The sequence below is a fragment of the Rhinolophus hipposideros genome (assembly GCF_964194185.1).
Source record: "Rhinolophus hipposideros genome assembly, chromosome: 18".
In the NCBI taxonomy this organism is placed as follows: domain Eukaryota; kingdom Metazoa; phylum Chordata; class Mammalia; order Chiroptera; family Rhinolophidae; genus Rhinolophus; species Rhinolophus hipposideros.
Genome location: NC_138064.1, coordinates 34,984,715 through 35,008,482, shown reverse-complemented (window position 1 = coordinate 35,008,482; position 23,768 = coordinate 34,984,715). Strand labels below are relative to the sequence as shown.

At 37.6% G+C, this 23,768-nt stretch overlaps 2 protein-coding genes across 4 annotated transcripts in view; one reads left to right on the top strand and one right to left on the bottom strand.

The window, feature by feature from the left end:
* CDK14 (cyclin dependent kinase 14) overlaps window positions 1-23,768 on the top strand; it is a 563,325-nt gene that overhangs the window by 115,733 nt on the left and 423,824 nt on the right. For all 3 annotated transcript variants that reach the window (XM_081079441.1, XM_081079443.1, XM_081079442.1), the window contains one exon: window positions 23,242-23,487. In XM_081079441.1, coding sequence (XP_080935567.1) covers window positions 23,242-23,487 — 246 coding nt within the window. The remainder of the gene's footprint in view (window positions 1-23,241; window positions 23,488-23,768) is intronic.
* LOC308510319 (ribosome biogenesis protein NSA2 homolog) lies at window positions 22,137-23,149 on the bottom strand. Its single transcript, XM_081079506.1, has one exon. The coding sequence runs from the start codon at window positions 23,070-23,072 to the stop codon at window positions 22,290-22,292; it is 783 nt and encodes a 260-aa protein (XP_080935632.1). The 5' UTR covers window positions 23,073-23,149; the 3' UTR covers window positions 22,137-22,289.

The window sequence follows — 23,768 nt, the reverse complement described above, 5'->3', positions numbered from 1 at the left end:
TAGATGACAATTTCTTTATGTTCTTTGGGTTTGAGTAGATAAAAGGAGGATGTGAAAGAATGATCCAGTTTGCTATTTATCATCTGGCAGGTTTTACAAGGCTGTATGTTCTACAGACTCCCTCTTCTGCCCAGTCAATGCAAGTTGCCCCAGCGGCTGATTCCTCTGCTAAATGAAATCTCACTAAAAATACACAAATGACAGTGAAATGCTCCTGGAAGCACTGAGGGTTGTTTTCAGGTGGCAGCCGAGCAGCAGGATGTGGTATCCCACTGCTCTGCTGGATTCACCTTGGCCATCTCAGGATCACTATTGACTTGTGTCAGTCACAGGAAGTCACTGGTTTACAGAACCAGTCCTCATGAACTCAGTTAGGACTATTATCAATGGACTGCTGTCAAATCTATTGCTGAAATTTCAGCTCTTGATGATAGATGGACCAATTGTTAAAGCTGCACTGAAAGCCGCATTCTATTTCCACCCCAAAGGTTCATTGTTCCCTGCGTTTCTCTTCATAAGCTCTGTGTGGTTAGTGACCCATATATGCTTCTCTGAAAAATTTAAGAACTTCAAAAGTCAATCCTATGTTGAGTGAGCCCTATATTTTTCTGAGTTCTTTGGTGGGGTTTGGCATCTCGATTTATTTTATTAGAATAAAAACATTAAACTTTTAAACTTTGTAACATCACTCTTGACATTAATCACTAAATTATTATCCAAACATGAATAATACATTTAAATTTTATTAAAAAGGTGCTTATTGTAGGTGAGGCGATGTGAGTTGTATTTATTTATACAGCCATCTGTTTCAGAGGATGAAGATAGTATACAATTTTATTTCTGTTTCGGTGGAGGAATTTAAAAATGTTTATAATATTTGTTTTTAAATGCTGTTCATATGGTTACCAGGGGAAAGAAATTTAGGTCCTAATGGATCAGTCAGTACCTCCAGTAGTGTCTTTTCAGTTTCCAGTTTTAATGTTATTATGCCTCCTGGATGCTTTATCTTACATGAGGGAGAGAATAGCAAGCTACAGATATTTGAAAAGTATAAACATGAAGGAATAACTAGCCTGGTTTAGTACAAAGGAGCTATGGGTGGTGCAGTGAAACTCAGAAGAGAAACAAAACAGAATTCAGGAGGCACCTGAGACTGTTGTTTGCACAGCTTTTGAGACAAATGACATCTTCTTGGGTCCTCATGATGTTAAAACCCCTCAAACACTAAGCATATGTGTACAGGTAGAAAGCATTCAGAACCATGTTATTGATGTGAGACGTCTGTGTATCTGAGTTCAGCCTGATCTGTTTATTGGTTATTAGTGCTTCTGACATTGTAGATATTTTTAAATGGTTGTAGCTCATATTACTCAGTCCCCCTTGTAAGGTTATAGCACACCTCTGCACGGTGATGGGGCCTCTGAAAATACACTCTGGTTTTCCCTTCTCAGGTAGGAGCCAAGACAAAACGGAATAAAAAAGAAAATCTATATTTAAACCTGTAAATTCTATGAGAGAGGGGGTGAAAGTCCTTATTTGCAGGACCAGACTTTTTTTCTTTTTTTCCTAGAATAAGAGCTTTAAGTGAAGAGTGTCTTGATGAAGAAGCTAATTGGCTATGCAGTGTGAGCTACTTTGTGTAGTTGATTCTTCTGCTTTGTCGAGAATGGATATTCTACCTCCCAGGGCAGCTCTGGGAATTTTGTAGGTTGGAATAGCCTTTTGCTTGGTGGCATCTCAACAGAGCTTCTCCTTTGCTGTGCATAGGAATTCTCATTTTATGTCCCCCATTTCCAGTTCCTCTGGCTATAAATGGGTGAGGGAGGCAGTATAGAGTCACTTCTAATGTCACATTCCCACACTGGATTTTCATTTGGCCGTATGATGTGAATGCTACACTCCTGACTCTGTCTTTTTCCCATGAGGGAATTTTAACCAACATATAATTATGGATGTCAGGTGGGAGTCAGAAAATCCATGTATCTTTTTCTTTTTTCCCTTGACCTTTCTGGGATATTGAGTACTCTTTTAGGGGAGACAGTGACCCAGGCTTCCACAGAATTGCCATGTCCTTGTGTTTGAGGATAGGGGTTCATGTCCTTTGTCCAATATAAGGTGGGATATGTTCATTTATGCCATATAGGCAAAGGGCTTTTTTTGTTTTCTTCCAGGGAGGACCTGCATTAGGATACATGGTACTCTTCACAAATGTTAAGTTTGTTTTCAAATCTTGTTTCTGGATCTTGAAGTGACTTCCTTGTAATTTTTTTTTTTTAAAGCTACCAAATGAACTCTGGTAAATAAAGAACAAAGCAAGATTCTGGATTCAATTCTCCTTAGAACAATTTTGTGATAATTATTTTTTCATAGCTATGGTGGCCAATGGCAAAACAATGCTTCTGTATTATAAACCTATAAATCCATATATTTCTATGCAGGAAGTCATGTTACTTGTGCTGTTATAACCCATGTATACGTTCCTGTTTCTAGTTCTCACCCACTCCAATCTATTGCTTTTTAAAAAATTCATAAGTATATTTATTTGGGTGTACTGAATAGAGTGTGCCTTATTGAAAAACTTTATTTCAGTGTTCAAAATTTTTTAAAGAATGATCTGAAATTATCATGATCTTTTGTGGGACGTTTGGGCAAAATTGTCACCCAAGGAATATTGAAATGATTATCACTCGTATTGTACCCAGAGACTGAAACAAATTTTGACTCTGGAAGACTTGACCTCTCACACAATCTCAAACTCTTATTTGACCACAGCAGCAGAATCTATCATTATATGGTTTAGAGCACTGCACCTCCAACTTGAATGTGCACACAGCTCCCCTGGGGGTCTTGTTGAAATGCAGGTTCTGGCTCAGTGGGACTGTGGGAAGGGGCGGGGAGGAGGCCTGATATTCCAGGTGAGGCCAGTGCTTCCTGGTCTGTAAGCAGCATGGGGTTAGACAATATTTCAGATGAAATCTTGCTCCCCAAAGATAACTACATTCTGAAAAACCTACGAGGTTTTAAAAAAAATATGGTGAATGTTTAAATTTTAAAAAATGTATTACAGTAAAAGACACATTCTCACTAATCCCGCTCAAAATAATCCTCCTTGCTTCAAACACACGGATCCCATCATTCTTGCCACTTTCTGAAACAGTTCTGGAAGTCCTCTTTTATGAGTGTCTTTGGTTGCACTGTTGCAACTTTGGTTGCATAGCTGCCTTGATGTCCTGAATTGATTAAAAATATTTACCTTTCACTGGTCATTTTGACTTTGGGGAAGAGCCAGAAGTTGCACGGTGCCAGATCCAGTGAATAAGGTGGATGAGGACACACTATAATGTTTTTATTTGACAGAAATTGCCATACCAGAAGTGATGTGTGACACAGAGCCTTTCTGTTGTGATCCCAAAATACGGTGAATGATGCTGCCATCATTGGATGAGTGCCATCCAATGGAAAAGCAGGGATCTTCAATATAGGCCGTGGCTTGTTGAACCTTAGTAACAGTGTGTGACATTTCAACTTGTTTGGTGCAGTCAGTCAGTCACGTGTGAGCTGCGGTTGAGAGAAGGTGTGTTTTAAAGTGTGTCATAAATCATCCTCCATCATGACAACACTCCCTGTCACACATCCCTTCTGGTATACAGCAATTTCTGTCCATTAAAAACATAACAGTGTGTCCTTATCCACCTTATTCACTGCATCTGGGTGAATGTGACTCCTAACTCTTCCCCAAAGTCAAAATGATTCAGGGCATACAGGAAGCCATGACAGCACAACTAAAGACACTCACAAAAGAGGACTTCCAGAACTGCTTCAGAAAGCGGCAAGAATGATAGGAAAAGTGTGTTTGAAGTGAGGGGGAGTATTTTGAGGGGGATTAGTGGCAATGTGTCCTTTACCGTAACAAATTTTTAAAATTTAAACATTCACGGTATTGTTTGATCACACCTCGTAAGTAAGGCACAACTAACAATAGAGATGACATTTCTGTTTACTCTATGAATGTTCGTTAAACTGTATGTTAAAGTTATCATTATGACTTGGATAAAGTACAGAACCTAGAGGTCAGGAAAAATACGCATCTGTCTGTGTGAGCCTATGAGCAAAACTGTATCTTTTACATCTGAATCAAGTATATACTTATAACAGAGGGAAAGCAACTAAATAAAATTATTTTAGCAATATATATGAAAAGTTTAAGCTGCTGGGAAGACCACCTAAATATTTTATCATAGAATTGGCAAAGCAGTTGTCCCGCCTGTGGTGTGGTAATCACTGAGCCTAGTAAGGGTGGTAACAAAACTGCAGTCACCGAAGCGGTGCGGGAATGCTGTGTCCTCAAGAGTTCTCCATTCAACTGTGTCCATTAGCCATGGATTCAGGGTTTAAATGAAATTGGGTCAGACTGCACAGAAACCAGTCAGGAGAAAAATAAGCATTTAAAAATTAAATCACGATAATAGACATTGAATTCTGGTGAATGGGGAACAGCTGGTGAAAGCTTGTTCATTGACTGGAAAAGATCTAGGCTCCGAAGGTGCTTCATTGTTAACGTCGTCGTTTTCTTAGGACTCGCTTTTTAAATGGCCTGTCTGTAGTTAAAGGGGAAGGCTTTCGAATAACAAGAACAATCCATTTTTGAGTAAAAATGAACAGAATACCCATTTCATGCTGCCTTTTGGGCTTTGGGGACATTAAAGAAATGGAAGATACAGTTTCTCTGCTCAAGGGGTTTACGGTCTTGTCACAGAAATATAAAGAACACATGAGAGACAGAGTGAAACAAAGACCTCCTCCCACCCCCGCAAAATAAACCAAACACATGGAAACAAATTCCACAGCAGCTTATATGAAAGCATATCAGACAGCATATATTTAAGTGACAAATTGTGAGGTACAATCTAAAAATGTGACAGTTCTTAGGGCATTTTTGTTTGTGACAGTGACAGTGACATAGGGATGCAACTAGCATTCAGTAGACAGAACCAGGGTTGCCAAATGTGCTGCAACGTGACTGTTGCACCGTGCTGTTACGAATAATTCCTCAGCCAAAAGGCCCAGGACTCCATCACTGAGAATGCCAGGATCTTAGGGTTAAGGAAGACTCATGGAAACTGGAGCCTTCAGGGAAGTAAGTGCATGGTGTGGACCTGTGTGCCTCCTTTCTAAACCTGAAGGGAAATGGAATGTAAAAGGAAGCGCTAAGAAGTGAACTCATGTGCCTGGCCTTATCGAGTTGACCTGTTTAAAACCATTTACCAACTGTACACTGCCGCTTAGCTCATAGTCATAGAACAGTCGAGCTATAAAAGATCTTAAGAGATGTTTACTCCGGCTGTCTCGTTGTACAGATGAGAAAACTGAGACCCAGAGAGTTTAAGTTGCTTATTCTAAGTCACTTGTTCCGAGTCACTTCTGGTTTATGTGAGCAGCAGACTTGCCTGTATATTAGGTAATATTCTCAAGGTGATTTTTAGGCTAGATCTTGGTTCTAATAAAACATAGCCATAAGTCAAAGCACATTCACGTGTACATTCCTCTATACACATCCTACACGTTGTCTGTCTTTGCTCCTTATAGCTATTCACACTGCCACCTCCAAGCGCTCGTGTACACACACACACACACACACACACACACACACACACACACACACACACGAAAGGGAAGGGAAGGGAAGCTAAGGGGAGAGAAGAGAAGACTATAACCAAAGAGAGAACAGCATACTTTTAGATCTTGCAGGTTTAGATTAGAGATGAAAGCAGCTGTCATGGGTTATGAGTCCAGTGAAATCAGAAATCCCCATCCCAAATACTTTGCCTACCTATCCCCTGATAGCTGAAATGTATTTATTTGTTTATTTTTGCAAGGGATGATGCTTTTGATTCTGTATTGCTTAAAGTTCAAATAATTCTGGGAGAAGTAATACTCTGATACGAGTGTTCAAAAGCTTTAAGTGACTGATGGTGGTTTTTTATTGGGAAAAGATATTGAGTAGGAGAAAGCTATCAGGGCTTCTTTGGGTAATGGGCAAAGGGAAGAACAGATGTAAGAGGTGGTCTGAGTGTCAAGACTTTCACCTGTTGCACTGGACCTATGATGGGTATTCCTTTTATGACTGTCAGAAACCATGGCTTATCTTAATGCCAAATGCATGATGCATATTTGCTGTGGGTCAACTCGGAGTCCTTTGAACAAATTCTTTTTCTGGTGTCTGCCTTCATGAAGAGTGTGGAGTGAAGAAGTAGAGAAGATCACACTCTGAATTCAGTAAACTGCTCTTCACTAGAAAATGGTTGATTCAAAGGGACAATTTTCAGCCTGAATGAATTCACTTGAAATGAATGCCAGCCTTAACTGAATTAGGTTGCGCTCTTTTAAATCCACTGCTGTGAGTTTGGTAGATAGACAGTTGTCTGAATTTTACATAGCTCCAAGCTAAAATTGTAGGTCAAACTGTGACTTTTGGAACCTCCAGCACTGTTTGAATTTCCAACAATTTTCACAGAGTTTGTAGTCTGCCAGCTAGTGTACAGACCTCTCTTAGTAATGAGTGAACCAAAATAATCGATTCAGATGGACACCCAAATGTGTGAGTGCATCTTTAAACTTGTTTGAAATTCTAGCTTCTATTGACTTTATTGGCAAAAATAAGAGAATTGGAGTTTATTTTGGTATTTGTAATGATTTCTTTTTATCTGTTTTCACAATAAACAGAGACGTCCCTGTGAATGTAAATTTTGTCACTTAGTTTCTAAATGGAACAAGGAAGTGTGAATAAATGCAGTCATAGAAAAAGTACATTCTTAACTCCTATTAACGTTGGAATGTCTGTTGTTTTCAGCCGGTACTGATGACACACACAGCTCTTTACTGTGATTGGCTGTGGGTAGGGGTCCCAAAGGTGTTTTCTTCCAACCCCATGATTTGAGAAAACCACTTTAACTAATGGAAACCCCTTACTTTCCATAAGTTAGTGAAAAAAACCTTGACCAGACCCAGAGATTTGAAGGAAAAGGTACTCTTGGGGGCTAAAAAATGAATAGAAAACACAGTTTTTGTCCTTTGGAGGAGACAATTAGTTTCTTGAGATTATGACAAAAAATTATTACAATCCAGGGTATGCAAAATATTGGAATAGACTAAATGCATGATCATGGAGGTGAATTCTTAATGAAGGATTGGTCTGAATGGATGGGATTTAATCCACAAGGACGTTTTTCCTGAGCAAAGAAAAATCTTGTACAATCCAGTGGGTCCATGGCTTGGTGTGAGAGGAAGTGTATGGCTTTGGTGTACCTTATGCTGAGGTTACTGAAAAGGTATGTGTAACAGACTGTGAAAGCTGGTGGGGTCTGGATTGTCTAAGGGGCTTCTGAGCCCTGGGCCAAATGCCCACATTTCAAAAAATATATATAGCTAATAAATATAACTTTGAAAACCATGTGCCTCAATTTATTTAAGCTTTTAATTTTGAAAATTATTTGTCTCAGTCTATTTAAGCATTGATTACTGACAATGAAATTCCTTTAATTTCAAATACTAATTTAGTGTGACTATTTTGACATATTTCAGCAAACATAACCTTAAGCAAAGAAAGCATGTACAAATATAATTATTGCAAATTATGTTATTACACTTATATTTATCCTATTTCAAAACACCAACACTGTGGGTTTAAATAATTTCAGTATCTTTTCTGTATTTCTTCTTATACTTTCCTGGAGTTATAGAGTTACTTATTGAGATCCCTCCCAGGGATTTCTGTAATGATATTTGTTGAATTTTCTAGGTGTTGTGTAATCTTTACTAATCCCTAAGAAAACCAATGCCTTCTTAGAACAGCCAGGGTTGTAGGATCTGAGTTGTAGGCTGTTGGGGTCTTGGTGGCTTTTTCCAAAGTGATTCAGATCTGAGTCACTGGTTAGCAGTTAAGTTGAGTTTTCTTTTTCAAGGTTAAATTTCACTTAGTCATTAAAATTTAGCTTTTCAAACAATGCCTTCCTCATTGGTTTCACATAAGTTTTCTTTGCAATCTGGGGTCTCTCCACCAGATACCTTCTTTGCAAAATGTTGCTTAGGTGACATCACATACCCTTTATTCTCTGATTGTGTTATATTGACCTGGTGTGTCATCACTGCAACATCTCGTGTTGCTGATCTTTCTACACTTATGCTGCTTAGACTGTCTCCATAGCCCTGATCAATTATTCTTATTCTTGACAACAGTTCCTGCTTTTTAGACACGGCTTACTCACATTTCCATGTGTTAAAAACAAACCATATCCTATTATACTCATCTTCCTTTTATATTATAACTGTCATTTGCCCTTTAAATTAACTTTTGTCTCTTGAAATTGTAATAGACTCATGGTTTTTCAATAACTCAACTTGTTGCATATAACCATTTTATTTTCCCTTTGATGCTCAAATACATCATCCGAGTTTGGCCTGTAAGAACCCCTATAGGCAGATGCCTTTGTCCTTCTATCGTTGTCTCTGACATTTTCGAAAGGATCCTAGTTTTCTGGTAACAGCAGGATATTTTGCAGCTGTTTTGTACTTCTAGCCCTGTGAACTTGACTCAGGTCACCTTCCAAGGATTCCTCTTTTTTTATAGTGGAGCACTAGAATATAGACGAAAATCTTGGCTCTGGGAGTACACATGAAACTTTGTAGTGGACCAAAGGGCTACTGTTGGTGGTTGGAAAACTCTGCCTTTTTGAGGTTATGGGTTCCCATTAGTTTTTTCCAATTTGACATATGCTTCTGCCCTCAAGTTTTCTTGTAGTAGGAGGTTATATCTGTCATCGAAATCTTCTGCTGCACTGACCATAAGCACTGTGTTGTGGGAATAAAACCAGATTTTATTTGGGGAGGGGAAATGTTTCTTTCGAATGTTGGCAGGTTGATAGGAGAATTCAAGCACCAATGTGGAATCTGGCTTCTCGAACCTTCTTTCATTGCTACGATTCCAGTCTGCTCACTCTTCTCTTCATGTACACCTGGCACTTCAGTGATTTTTATCCTGTGGGTTGCCAGCATTTGCAGCTTCTTGGGGGAATGAGCACAGTCTTACTTCACTTTGTCTGCATCCTTCTCTAGAACAAACCCTGCCCTGTCCTCTTTTGGGACTGCAGGGTGCGTTGCCTGAGGTGAAAAAGGCTGATGCCTCATGTTTTTAGGAAGGGTGTGGATTCTACTTTCTGTTGTGCTCATGGTAACAGAGATGGCCAGATCATGTTTAAGTTGTTTGTCCCAAAGATTGGAAACTTGAAACTTTTCCAGAACAGTCAGTTTGCCCTATGTGGAAAACTCAAGTATAGATTACTTTCCTGGATGAAGCTGCATGCTCAAAGCAGATGCCGATACTGGTCTTACTCATATAACCCCCAGGCGAAGAGACCAGCATAAACTGTGTGTAAATGTTAATTATGTACAGAGCTTCTTTGTGGGCTTTATAATGCTAATCGAATTACACCACGCAGAAAACTCTGTGTTTGTTCATTTCTGGATAGTGGTCATTAGAATCATTGCTTGTTTTCTCATGGATCTGATACAGTGTGTCAAATACAGAAAGTGGTATCTGCAACATGTTCCTAAGAACATTTTGCTCAAATAGCAGAGTGCTTCAAGCGATTTCAGTCAAGTGAGTGTAGTAATAGTTTTCTATTGCTGTGTAACACATTCCCACAAACTTCCTAGGTTATTATCTCAGTGTCTGTAGATTAGATGTTCCAGCATGGCATAACTGTTTTCTCTGACCTAAGTCTCACTGGGCTGAAATCAGGATGTTGGGTGTGGTTGTGGTTCTCACTTAGGGCGCAGGATTCTCTTACAAGCTCACTAGTTGGCAGAACTTATTTTCTCATGGTTGTAGAATGGTGGTCCCCATTTTGCTTCTAGTTGTCAGCCATTGACCACTGTCAGCTCTTAGAAACTACCCCACAGACCAGGTGCTACGGGGCCCCCATTTCAGTTCACAACATGAAATATATTTGTTTTCTCTTAGGCTAGTCAGGTCACATCTGTGTTTCTCTTTTGAGACTAGCTGGAGAAAGTGCCCTGCTTTGAAAGGGCTCTCCTGATTAGATCAGGCCCACCCAAGATGACCTATTTGCCCAATCTCATAACACAGTCGTGGGAGTGATAGCTCAGCACAGTCACATTCAAAGGGGAGAGGCTTATTCAAAGGTAAGGGACACATTGGGTTTCATTTTAGAACTCTGCTGGTCATAGTGAGCTTGTAGTTTAAAAAAAAATCGGTGATCAAAATGGCGGTGTGAGGTGAGCCTTTGTAAAGCTCCCCTAGAATTTACAACTAATCGAAAATCTATAACTCCACAAAGGACTCCCTGCAGAGCAGACAGGCAAGATGAAGAGGCCCACTACTGAATTCACCTAAAGGTGGGTGAATAGCGCACCAGTGGGGACAGAAGGAAGGGAGCAGTACGGAGACGGAGCTGTGGGGACACAGGACGCAGAGCTAGCACAGTGCTCCGAGCTCGCTGCTCCTGGAACTACCGCAGCTGCAGGAGAGGGAAGAACTCGGACTGCTACGGCTCTGCTTATGGCCCACAGGGCTGAGGGGGCAGCATATAACACGGCTGAACCCAACGCGCACGGCAGAGACCTCGGAGCAAAGACTGAGGGAAGAAGGCTGAAAACGGTGGTTTAAGTCCTTACTGCCGAGCAGAGAACAGGAAGCCTTAGGCACTGAAACTAGCTGTCCCCTCCCTACTCTCCCAGAGTTCACCCCACCCCCACCTGCCTGGTGCAAGAAGCGGAACAGTAGCAGTGTCAAAAGAACAGAATATTTTCTGTTCTGAGAGCTGTGGACCGCAGACACAGATTCGCAGCCCAACTAGTTCCAGCAAAGGGGAGGGAGCTGTGGAAGGAGGACCTTCTGTGGTGGTGGTTGTCGCCGCCATTGCTCTGGGCCACCTCTCTCAACTCACCCCGCCCCTGGCCCCACCTATCTGGGTGGATCCCTGCAGGAGTAAACAGAACTGCTGAAACATACGGGCTCTGAATCTGGTGCAGCAAGAGCTTTGGAACTTCAAAAGCTCTCCTCATACCCACACGGACACTGCACCCTGTGACCCAGACGAACTATTCCTGTCTCCCAGGGAATCCCTCCATTGTGTGAGAACCTGGAATAGTGCAGAAAAAACATAGCACTACCCTGTGAGAGAGAAATAAAAGGCTGCAGTCAGAGAGAAAATAAAACATTCTACCAACAAGTACTGGAAAACAAAAGAAAGACATCTTCCTATCAACCTGTTGCAGAAGCCACACCTGTAGATGTGTAGGAAGAGAAATAATAAATCAGTAATTGCCATGAATAACCAAGGCAACAAGACAGCTCAGAAAGAAAGTGAAAAGTCTCCAGAAAAGGAACTTAAAGATATGGAAATATGTGATTTAAATGACAGAATTCAAGATTGCAGTTCTGAAAAAACTCAACGAGATGCAAGAAAACACAGAAAGGCAGTTTAATGAAGTCAGAAACACAATCAAAGAACAACATGTGCATTTTATGAAAGAGATTGAAATTTTAAAAAAGAACCAAATAGAATTTCTGGAGATTAAGAACTCAATTAAGAGAAGAAATTAAGAAAGAAATAGCCAGCTTAGGTAGTAGAGTTGACCAGATGGCGGAAAGAATCAGTGACATCGAAGATAGAAACCTGGAAATTACACAGATGGAAGAAGAAAGAGACTTGAGACTTAAAGTAAATGAAAGAACTCTACAAGAACTTTCTGACTCCATCAGAAAGAGCAATATAAGAATAATGGGCATACCAGAAGGAGAAGAAACAGAGAAGGGAACAGAGAATATATTCAAATAAATTGTTGATGAGAACTTCCCAAACTTGTGGAAAGAACTGGATCCTCGAATCCAAGAAGCAAATAGAACACCTAATTACCTGAATCCCAACAGGCCTTCTCCAAGGCACATGGTATTGAAGCTGTCTAAAATTAACACCAAAGAAAGAATCGTCAAGGCAGCCAGGGAAAAGAAGATGGTAACCTATAAAAGGGAAGCCCGTTAGATTATCATCACATTTTTCAGCAGAAACTCTACAAGCCAGGAGGGAGTGGAACCAAATATTCAAACTATTGAAAGAGAGAAATTATGAGCCAAGAATAATATATCCAGCAAAGATATCCTTTAGATATGAAGGAGGAATAAAACCTTTCCAGACATACAGAAGCTGAGGGAATTTTCTACTGCACGACCTGCACTGCAAGAAATAATAAAGGAGGCTATCCGACCAACATCAAAAGGGACAATTTGTGGCAACCAAAACATAAAAAGGGGGAGAGTAAAGGCCTGAACCAGAATATGGGAATGGAGAAAGTAAACGTGCTGAATAAAATGGAATACTCTAAATATCAAACTTTCTTTTACATAAACTTAAGGGTAACCACTCAAAAAAAAATCCAGAACTGAAATATATACTGTAATAAAAGAAGAAGCATAGGGAAACATCATAAAATACCACCACACAGAAATAACAGACAGCAACAAAAAGGCAAAGAAACAATGGAGACACAGCATTACCAGAAAACTAAAGATGGAATGACAGGAAATCCTCACACATCAATAATCACCCTAAATGTAAATGGACTGAACTCACCATAAAAAGGCACAGAGTAGCAGATTGAATCAAAAAACTAAACCCAACCATATGCTGTCTCCAAGAGACACATCTCAGCTACAAGGACAAGCATAGACTCAAAGTGAAAGGGTGGAAATTGACACTCCAAGCAAATGGTATCCAGAGAAAATCAGGTGTATTCATACTGATATCAGATGAAACAGACTTCAGGATGAGAAAGGTAACAAGAGACATAGATGGACATTTCATAATGGTAAAGGGGACTATACAACAAGAAGACATAACAGTCATCAATATTTATGCCCATAATCAGGGAGCACCGAAATATACCAAGCAACTACTAACAGAACTAAAGGGAGAAATTGACCAAAACACAATTATACTAGGGGACTTAAATACATCAGCAATGTTTATGTATTTATGTATATATGACAGCTATGGATAGATCATCCAAACAGAATATAAATAACGAAATAGCAGCCCTAAATGACACATTAGGTGAAATGGACATAATTGACATATATAGAGCACTTCATCCTAAAACATCAGACTATACATTTTTTTTCTAGTGTATGTGGGACATTCTCAAGGATAGACCATATATTGGGACATAAAACTAACCTCAGCAAATTTAAGAAGATTGAAATTATGCCAAGAATATTCTCTGATCACAAGGCTTTGAAATTGGATATCAACTGCAAAAAGATAGGAGGAAAAAACACAAATACATGGAGATTAAACAACATACTTTTAAAGAATGACCGTGTCAAAGAAGAAATTAGAGGAGAGATCAAAAGATACATAGAAACAAATGACAAAGTACATCCTACCAGAATTTTTGGGATGCAGCGAAAGCAGTTTTAAGAGGGAAATTTATATCATTACAGGCCTATCTCAAGAAACAAGAAAAATCTCAAATAAATAACCTCATGTTACACCTTAAAGAACTATAAAAAGAAGAACAAGTGAAACCCAAGGTCAGCAGAAGAAAGGAAATAACAGAAATCAGAGCAGAACTAAATGAAGTAGAGAACAAAAAGACAATAGAAAAAATTAATGTGACAAAGAGGTGGTTCTTTGAAAAGATTAACAAAATTAACAAACCATTGGCTGGACTCACTAAGATAAAAAAACAGAAGACACTAATTAACAAAATCAGAAATGAAAAACGGGAAATTATCACCGAAACCACAGAAATACAAAAGGAACATCCAAGAATACTATGAAGGACTATATGCCACCAAATTCAATAACCTATAAGAAATGGACAAGTTCTTAGAAACATATAGCCTTCCAAGGCTGAACCATGAAGAACTGGAAAATCTGAACAGACTGATCACCAGTAAGAAAATTGAATCAGTCATCCAAAACCTTCCCAAAAGCAAAAGTCCAGGACCAAATGGCTTCACTAGTGAATTCTACCAAACCTTCAAAGAGGATCTAATACCAATCCTGCTCAAACTCTTCCAAAGAATTGAAGAAGAGACAGTACTTTCTAACCGTTTTTATGAGGCCAACATTATCCTGATACCAAAACCTGGTAAAGACAGCACAAATAAAGAAAACTACAGACCAATATCTCTGATGAATACTGATGCAAAAATCCTAAACAAAATTCTAGCAAATCGAATACAACAATGCTTTAAAAAGATTATTCACCAAGACCAAGTGGTGTTCATCCCCGGGGCACAAGGATGGTTCAACATCTGCAAATCCATCAATGTGATACATCACATAAACAAAATAAAGGACAAAAATCATATGATTATATCAATTGATGGAGAAAAGGAATTTGACAAGATACAATATCCATTTATGATTAAAGCACTTAATAAAATCGATACAGAAGGAAAATACCTTAAGATAATAAAGGCCATATATGACAAATCCTCAGCTAATCTCATAATTAATGGTGAAAAGCAGTAGCCCTTTGCTCTATGTTCAGGAACACGACAAGGTTGTCCCCTATCACCTCTGCTTTTCAACATAGTGTTGGAAATCCTTGCCAGAGCAATCAGGCAAGAGAAAGGAATAAAAGGCATCCAAATTGGGAATGAAGAAGTTAAATTATCACTCTTTGCAGATGACGTGATGCTATATATAGAAAACCCTAAAGACTCCACCAAAAAGCTATTAGAAACAATCAACGAATACAGTAAAGTTGCTGGCTACAAAATCAACATACAAAAGTCCATTGCATTCCTATATACTAACAATGAAATCTCAGAAAAAGAAATACAAAAAACAATTCCCTTTGCAATTGCAGCAAAAAGAATAAAATACCTAGGAATAAACTTAACCAAGGATGTGAAAGACCTATATGCTGAAAACTAGAAGACATTTTTGAAAGAAATTGAAGAAGACGCAAAGAAATGGAAAGACATTCTGTGCTCATGGATTGGAAGAATCAACATAGTTAAAATGGCTGTATAACCAACCCAAAGCAATATACAGATTTAATGCAATCCCCATCAGAATCCCAATGGCATTTTTTAAAGAAATAGAACAAATAATCATCAGGTTTGTTTGGAACCACAAAAGACCCCGAATAGCAAAAGCAATCTTAAGAAAAAAGAACAATGCTGGAGGTATCACACTGCCTGATTTTAGCTTGTACTACAGGGCTACAATAATCAAAACAGCATGGTATTGGCAGAAAAACAGACACATAGACCAATGGAATAGAATTGAGAACCCAGAAATAAAACCACATAAACATCTACAGATAATTTTTGACAAAGAAGCAAAAAACATACTATTTAGAAAAGACAGCCTCTTCAATAAATGGTGCTGAGAGAATTGGATAGCCACGTGCAAAAGAATGAAACTGGACTGTTATCTGTCACCATGTATCAAAATTAATTCAAAATTGATCAAAGATTTAATTAAGTATAAAACCTGACACAATAAACTGCATAGAAGAAAACAAAGGTAGTAAACTTATGGACCTTGGGTTCAAAGAGCATTTTATGAATTTGAGTCCAAAGGCAAGGGAAGTAAAAGCTAAAATAAACCAATGGGTCTATATGAAACTTAAAAGCTTCTGTATAGCAAAAGAAATCATCGACAAAAGAAAGAGGCAACGAACTGAATGGGCGAAGATTTTTGCAAACGGTGCCTCCGATAAGGGGCTAATATCCAAAATATACAAGGAACTCATGCAACTCAACAACAAAAAAACAAACAACCCAATTGAAAAATGGGCAGAGGACCTGAAGAGACATTTCTCCAAAGAGGACAAATGGCAAATAAACATATGAAAAAATGCTCAACATCACTAATCATCAGAGAAATGCAAATAAAAACCACAATGAGATATCACCTCACCCCAGTCAGAATGGCTATTATCAACAAGACAAATAATAACAAGTGTTGGAGAGACTGTGGAGAAAAAGGAACCCTCATGTACTGTTGGTGGGAATGCAGACTGTTGCAGCTGTTATGGAAGGCAGTGTGGAGGTTCCTCAAAAAATTATGAATAGAATTACCATATAACCCAGCAATCCCTCTCCTGGGTATCTACCCAAAATATCTGAAAACATTTATCCATAAAGACATGTGTGCTCCAATGTTCATTGCAGCGTTGTTTACGGTGGCCAAGATATGGAAACAACCAAAATGTCCTTCGATAGATGAATGGATAAAGTTGTGGTATATATACACAATGGAATACTATTCGGCGGTAAGAAAAGATGATATAGGACCATTTGTGACAACATGGATGGATCTTGAGAATATAATTCTAAGTGAAATAAGTCAGACAGAAAAAGCAGAGAACCATATGATTTCACTGATATGTGGTATATAAACTGGAAACAACAAAAGAACAAGACAAACAAATGAGAAACAAAAACTCATAGACACAGACAATAGTTTATTGGTTACCAGAGGGTAAGGGGGCTGGGGTGTGGGAGATGAGGGTAAGGGGGATCAAATATGTGGTGATGGAAGGAGAACTGACTCTGGGTGGTGATCACACAATGGGATTCATAGATGATGTAATACAGAATTGTACACCTGAAATCTATGTAATTTCACTAACAATTGTCACTGCAATAAATTTTTAAAAATCTTACTTTTGATAATAGCATTTTATGCATGCACGTTTATTAGTTTTGTGTCAAGACTGCTGTTTTTTGACAGTAGGTTTTGGGTAATTAATGTTTCAGAGCTTCAGCTCTTTTTAGCAAGAGAGCACAATGACTACTTACTTGAATGACTCTTCTTCAATCTGATTTATTAATTTGATGGAATCTTATTGAGATTTACGGTGTGCTAGGCACTGAACAAGGGTCTATAGGAAAGAGTGTAATAATGTCGACAGCATTCTTGCCTGCACTGCACTGGACAAAGAACATACTGAGTCTCAAATGTGTTCTGCAGATGGGGTGTCTGGAACACATAGTACTCTGCAAACCCTTGTGGGATATTGGTATATTTTAAAATTATCATATGAACTAGGAACTAAGTAGCAAGAAGTATGTTGAAACATGTGACTGTAGTAAAATCACTACCATAGGCATGTTACCACATAAGGATACTGTGTCCAAGAAGTTTATTTTTTGTTAATGATTCTTTTCTACTTGTATTTTGTCATTTGCTAGTAGATGACAAAACTGATAAATGTGAAATGCTTAAAAATGCTTGTGGGAAATTATTTTAAGTTTAGAATATTTTGTTGAAATACTTTCTCCTCTTAAAAATTAGGCATAGGCTGCCACTCTTCTGTCTTAGTGGTAAAATACCTTAGAGAAGCTGGTTTTCCACAGTTGCATGTTTGTACTGATTTTAACAATTATCAAGTGTGCTATAATATAGTCAGATCCATTAAATGAGAGGCTATCTGACTGAAAACATTAATGTTGGGCCCTAGTGTAAAGCATGAGGGACGTAGGAAGGCTTTACTTGTAGTAGATTCTGTAACAATTTCTCTTGCTTAAATTGTATAGACTCAGTTGTCAAACTTTCCAATTGTAGTATGTCTGTCTTCTAAATTTAACAACCTTGTGAGTCTTGGTTTTGTCAGAATTGGTAGCATGAAGGGCAGTAAATGAAAGGTTTATATGAGTTTATATGATTGCATGAACTGGTTAGGAATTAAATTCATTCTTTTCTATGATGGTCCCTTCCAGCTCTTCTTTTCTCTGCTGACATGTTGAAGTGACATTTGTGATTTAGCCCTTGCTAATATTATGTGCCATACATGTGCTACAAATTTATATTTCATAGTATATTTTCCTTCATATATCTAGAAAAAAATTTCCCTATAAATGTAGAAAAAAAGAGTATTCTATCTAATAAAGACTATTTTACTAAGATAGTTCAAAGATCCTGAATAAAAAATAGAATGTAGGGTTGAATACAAAGTACTGTATTTTTCCTGGCAAAACCAAGAGATATTTCTATGGAATTTATGCTTCCTGGTGCTACTTCCAGGGACAGAGCTGGAGTTCAAACATGGTTACCATTTTTCCATTATCTATGTATCAATTCAATTCCCCTTTTATATTTTCTTATATTATCACTTTATACATATTTATCACATCATTTTGATTTACATATGTATATGTAAATCTCCTTTTAAGTAAGAAACAATATTTTATGGCTGAAACATATAGAGATTAGCTTCTTCCTGAAAGTGTCACAGTAAAATGAAAAAAATCCGTGAATCGGTTCCTCTATTTTGTTTTTTATTCTTTAGTTTTTGCTTCTTTCAGCCATGTTTTGTAGTTTCTGAATGTAGATTTTGCCCACATTTTGTTAGATTTATCACTAAATATTTTATATTGTTTGAAGCTGTTGAAAATAGTGTGTTTTTTTATATTTAAATTTCTGATTGTTGCCAGTATCTAGAAATATGAATGATTTTTGCATGTTGACCTTGTGTCTTGCACCTTTGATAAACTTATTCTCGTGGCTTTTTTGGGGATAGATTTTATTGGATTTTTACATAGATTATAATGGTATGCTGTGAGTAAAGTCTCTTTTATTTCTTCCTTTCCAATGTGAATGCTTTTGATTTCTTTCTTCTTGCCTTTTAGCATTGTCTAGACTTATAATGTTCAATCAAAGTGATGAGAGTGAACATCCTTGATTTGTTCCTGTTCTTAGAAGAAAGGCATTTATTTCTTCATCATTAATTTTTATGTTAGCAGTAGTTTTTTGTAGATGCCCTTTATCAAGTTGAGGATGTTTCCTTCTATTTTTAATTTGTTGAGTTTTTATCATAAGTGGGTACTGGATTTTGTCAAATGCTGTTTCTGAGTCTACTGAAATAATCATGATTTTAAAAAAGACCTGTGTGTTACTTATCTATTGCTGTATAAAAAACTACCCCAAAACTTAGCATCTAAAAACAGCAAGTATTTTTTTATCTCCCATTTTCTGTGGGTCTAGAATCTAGCTGCTCCTTAGCTGCGTGCCTCTGGCTCACGGTCTCTCATGAAGTTCTAGGGCTTGCAGAAGGGCAGGACTGGGGTCGAACTTGAAAGCATAACTAACTCTTGTGGTTGTTTACAGGCCTCAGTCCTTCTGCACATGGTCCTCTCTGCAGGGCTGCTTTATGCTGTGATAGCTGGCTTTCCTCAGCCAGTGACCTAAGATAGAAGAACTGAAAGTCAGAGAATACCAATACAGATGCTGTGGTCTTTTATAATCTTTTCTCACAAGGGATATTCCATAATTTCTGCCCTAGACTATGTATTGGATACAAGTCAACAAAGGCAGCCCATACTCAAGATCTGGTGACAAAATAAGAGTGTGACGATGTGGAAGTGGCCACCACTGGGGGCCATTGGAGAGACTTCCTATCATTGTATATTAAAATAATGAATTATACATTTTTGAATGTTAACCTTGCCTTCTTGGGATTAATACTATGTTTTCATGATTTAATTATCTTTTTTTATATATTATTGGATTCAATTTGTTAAAAATATACCAGTAATTTTTGTATCTATATTTATGACAGAAATTGATCTGTAGTTTTCTTCTAATGTTTTTATCTGGTTTTGGTGTGGGAATGATGTCGGCTTCATATAATAAGTTCAGAAGTATTTCCCCTCTCTTCAATTTTTTTGGAAGAGTGTCTGTAGAATTGGTATTATTAGGTTGGTGCAAAAGTAATTGTGGTTTTTACAATTATTTTTAATCTTCTAAACTGCAATTACTAACCCTAATATTTCTTTCTTAATTGTTTTGTTTACTTTACCAGGGGTGCTGTCCGGCCCTGGAATTTTCTTTGTGATAAGGTTTTTGGCTACAAATTTAATTTCCTTAATAGACATAGGCCTATTCAGGTTTTCAGTTTTTGTCTGTGAGCTTTGGTAGTTTTTGTCTTTCAAGGAATTTGTTTCATCTAAGTTCTTGAATTTATTGGCATAATGTTCTTCATAATATCTGTAGAATCTATAGTGATGTCATATCTTTCATTTCTGAAATTGGCATTCTGTGTTTTTTATCTTTTTGTCCTTATCAGTCTGGCTAGAGGTTTATCTTTTTTTTTTTTTTAAATCTTTGAAAATCAGCTTTTGTTTTCAGTGATTTTCTTTATTGTTTTCTATTTTCTATTTCATTTATTTCCACTCTGATATTTATTCATTATTTTCATTCTTCTGCTTAGTTTGGGTTTCAGTTGTAGTTTTTTTCCCCTAGTATTTTAAGGTCTAATCTCATTGCTTTGAGACCTTCTTTTCTACTATGTGCATTTAGTACTATAAATTTTTTTACAGTTAAAGTACTACTTTAGCTGCATCCTGCCATTTTGATATTTTGTGTTATTATTTTCATTTAGCTCCAGATACTTCCTAATTTCCTTTTTGTATTATTTAATTTCTGAATATTTGCTGTCATACTTACCTTTTAAAGTACTTCTTTTTCCCCTCTGCATCTTTACGATATTTTCTTTATCACTGGTTTTAAGCAACTTGATATTGATGTGCCTTTGTGTCATTTGCTTTATATTTCTTGTGCTTGGGGTTCATTGGCTTCTCAGGCCCATGTGTTTATATATTATAATTATAATTCAGTTGCTTCAGTGATGTGGGTGGTTTCACATCCATATCACATCTATTGCGTGCTGCTTTCACACCTGTAAGAATAACACATACACCCTTGAAAATATTGAGTGCATCTCATCTCCTTGTGATAAATGGTGAGTTTTTGATCATGAGTAAAGGACTCTGCCTTGAGTCTTTTAAACACATCTTCAACTATTTTCTGATCTGATAAAGTATGATGATATCCTCCTCATTTGACTTATCAGAATCAAATCTGTGCTTTGTAGTTGAGCTACACTCTTAGGATACAGTTGCTGCTAAAGCACACACAGTTTGGTGTGTTTCCTTTCTTATATTTCACTGTGCTCATACATACACATGCACATCTATATTTATGTCTGTATCTGTCTGCATGTATATCTGTTTCTATCAATATCTATTTGTACGCATAGATGTATTTATTCCCCATATGGAATCGTCCTATGTATATTACCCAGGCACTTTATATTTTTACTTTAACAATATAGGATTTTCTTAAATATCTTCTGTTTTCCTGCCTTTTAAAATAGGGATGTGGAATCTTTTCACAAGAAGAATAAAAACTTTAAAATCAATTTCTTTGATTTTAAAGAGTTATCTTTTCTCTAGTGAGAATAATGAAGTTACCTAGCTTTACAGACAAGCTAGAGGCCATGACATTATTTAATAAGAACAACAAAGTCTCTGGGGGATAGGGAGAATGAAAGGGTTAGAACATAAAGTAGAAAACAAGGAGCAAAAGTCAGACTAAAATGAGAGAGTGGAGCAGGGTGTGCAGGAAGAGAATGAGTGAAGTTAGGAAGGAAATAAGGGTCTTGCTCAGTAATGTAAATGACATTTTGAAATAACTGTCATTCAGTGTTTTTCTTTTACAGTATTATTCCTTTCATCCACTAGTTTTGGTATGAAAAAACATTTTTTTTATAATTTTCAACATCTCTAACCATTTATTTTTTTGATATACTGTATTCCAGTTTGGAGATTAATTCAAGATGGGGACAGGTTTTAAACATATTTAAACTTTTGAAGAACATAATGATCTTCTTTTCTAGCCTGTGTTCTTTTCTAGCTGCTTCCATGATGACCCATCAGTCAAAATGCTCATCTGATTTAGCTCAACTGATTTTTTTTTCACTTTTATTAAGTTATCCAACTTCTTAGTGATTCAGAAAATAGTGCCACTTGCAGTCAGATAGTAAAACATGTTAGAGTTCAAGAACCTTAGGACACTAGATTTCCAGCTCTTAAGTTTCCTGTTTTAAAGGGATAGTATTTATACTATCAGCCCTAAGTGAATATAAGCAGAATGATTATGAGGAACATTTCAGACTGTGATTGAAGCTGGTGTAGCTTTTAGAATGTGGCCTTTTGGGTCTTTCCTGGAATTAAAAGTGGAATGCTTTCTAGAATAACAAATCTGCATGTTTTTTTTTTTTTTTTTTTTTTTTTTTTTTTTTTTTTTAAATTGGGCCATTTTAATGTTCTTTACAATAGAATAAATAGTTCTCTTGACTGCAGACATGTAAGCTGTTTGGTACTCAGAAACATCACAGTAAAGGTGGTTTTCTTGATTGATGTATAATCTTCAATAATTATAAGGAGTTACTTGTATGAACTGCTGTCAAACCAGTAAGACTGCATTTATGCATCCATCATTTTCAGGATTGTTGGTAACCTGGGCATATTTTCCCCAAATAACTTTGCCTCCTTGTGTCACAAGGCCCAACTCGCTCACGTTCACCTCAATGACTGTACCTTTGGTAATAACACCCAGAGTTGTATAAAGTGGGGATGAGGGATTCTTTTTTACACCAAGGATTGGCAGGCAAAAGGTAGCTTTCAGTTCAGGATGTGTTACATGTGCCTTCTTGAAACGTAAGCCCATTGGCCTAATGAATCTTTCATATTTAGGTGGTTTTCGAGTAAATCCATCTCCAACAAAGCAGACTTTAGTAACCATCCTCTTCCATGCTTTCTTCTTTCTCTTCCCTGTTCGAATAACTTTTAATACCTCTGTTTCTCCCTGGGCACGAACTTTGGGCAGAGGAACTTCCCATTTTCCCGCTTTTTCTTTACGTTTTTGTTTAATCATATTGGAAAGTACTTTAGCTCGGGACTGTCCCTCTCTGTCCAGTAGATAGGCAGGTACTGCTCCTTGTGGAGTCTTTTCATCATCCTTTTGTTTGGTGTTTCTCTTTTCATGCATCTTGATAGTCTTTTTCATCTGTATTTTCTCAGCATGGCGCTGTTTATGGTAGAGTTTAGCTTTGAGACCAATCATCTTTTTTGCCTTCTTTGAACGTTCATGAGCCTCTCGACCTTCCTTCTTTCTCTTTTTCTCATGGTAATCCAAACGATATCCATAGCGCTTACGGTGTAACTCAATATGTTCGTTTTGTGGCATGGTTACGCCCGCGCAGACGCCAGGCGCAGTCCCCTGGGCGCAAAGAAGCTCTCAACTTGCGGGTCTCAGAAACGCGAGAGCCTCCAAATCTGCATGTTTTTGATATTAAAGTTTGAGGGGAGAATTCTGATCTCAATTTCTTTCTTTCTTTCTTTTTTTTTATTCCCAGATATGTGTCACAAAGATGTCTACACGGAACTGCCAGGGAATGGACTCAGTGATCAAACCCCTGGACACAATTCCTGAGGATAAAAAAGTCAGGGTTCAGAGGACACAGAGCACTTTTGACCCATTTGAGAAACCAACTAATCAAGTAAAGAGGGTGCATTCGGAGAACAATGCTTGCATTAATTTTAAGACCTCCTCCACTGGCAAAGAGTCTCCTAAAGTTAGGCGGCACTCCAGCCCCAGCTCGGTAAGTGCAGCTTCTCCCTTATCAGTGGCTAAACAGAAGGAGTAGCTCTCAGACGAGCCGCATGCTGTGCTGGAAGAGGGCAGGTGGCTTTATCCTTGCATTATGCTGCTTTCTCTCCCAGGGTGGTTTAATGTTTTGGAAGAGAGTGTGCTCGAGCAAATTGTATGCACACTCTTTATTCATAAGCACCCAGTGAGCAAATTAGAAATGGTTCAATTTATTTTTGGAAAAACCATTTGTTTTTCTAGTTGTTTCCTGTTAGAGGAATTTATGATTAAAAA

Excerpts from the sequence above, each read along its gene's own strand:
- LOC308510319 (XM_081079506.1), bottom strand. The coding sequence starts at position 23,072 with ATGCCACAAAACGAACATATTGAGTTACACCGTAAGCGCTATGGATAT.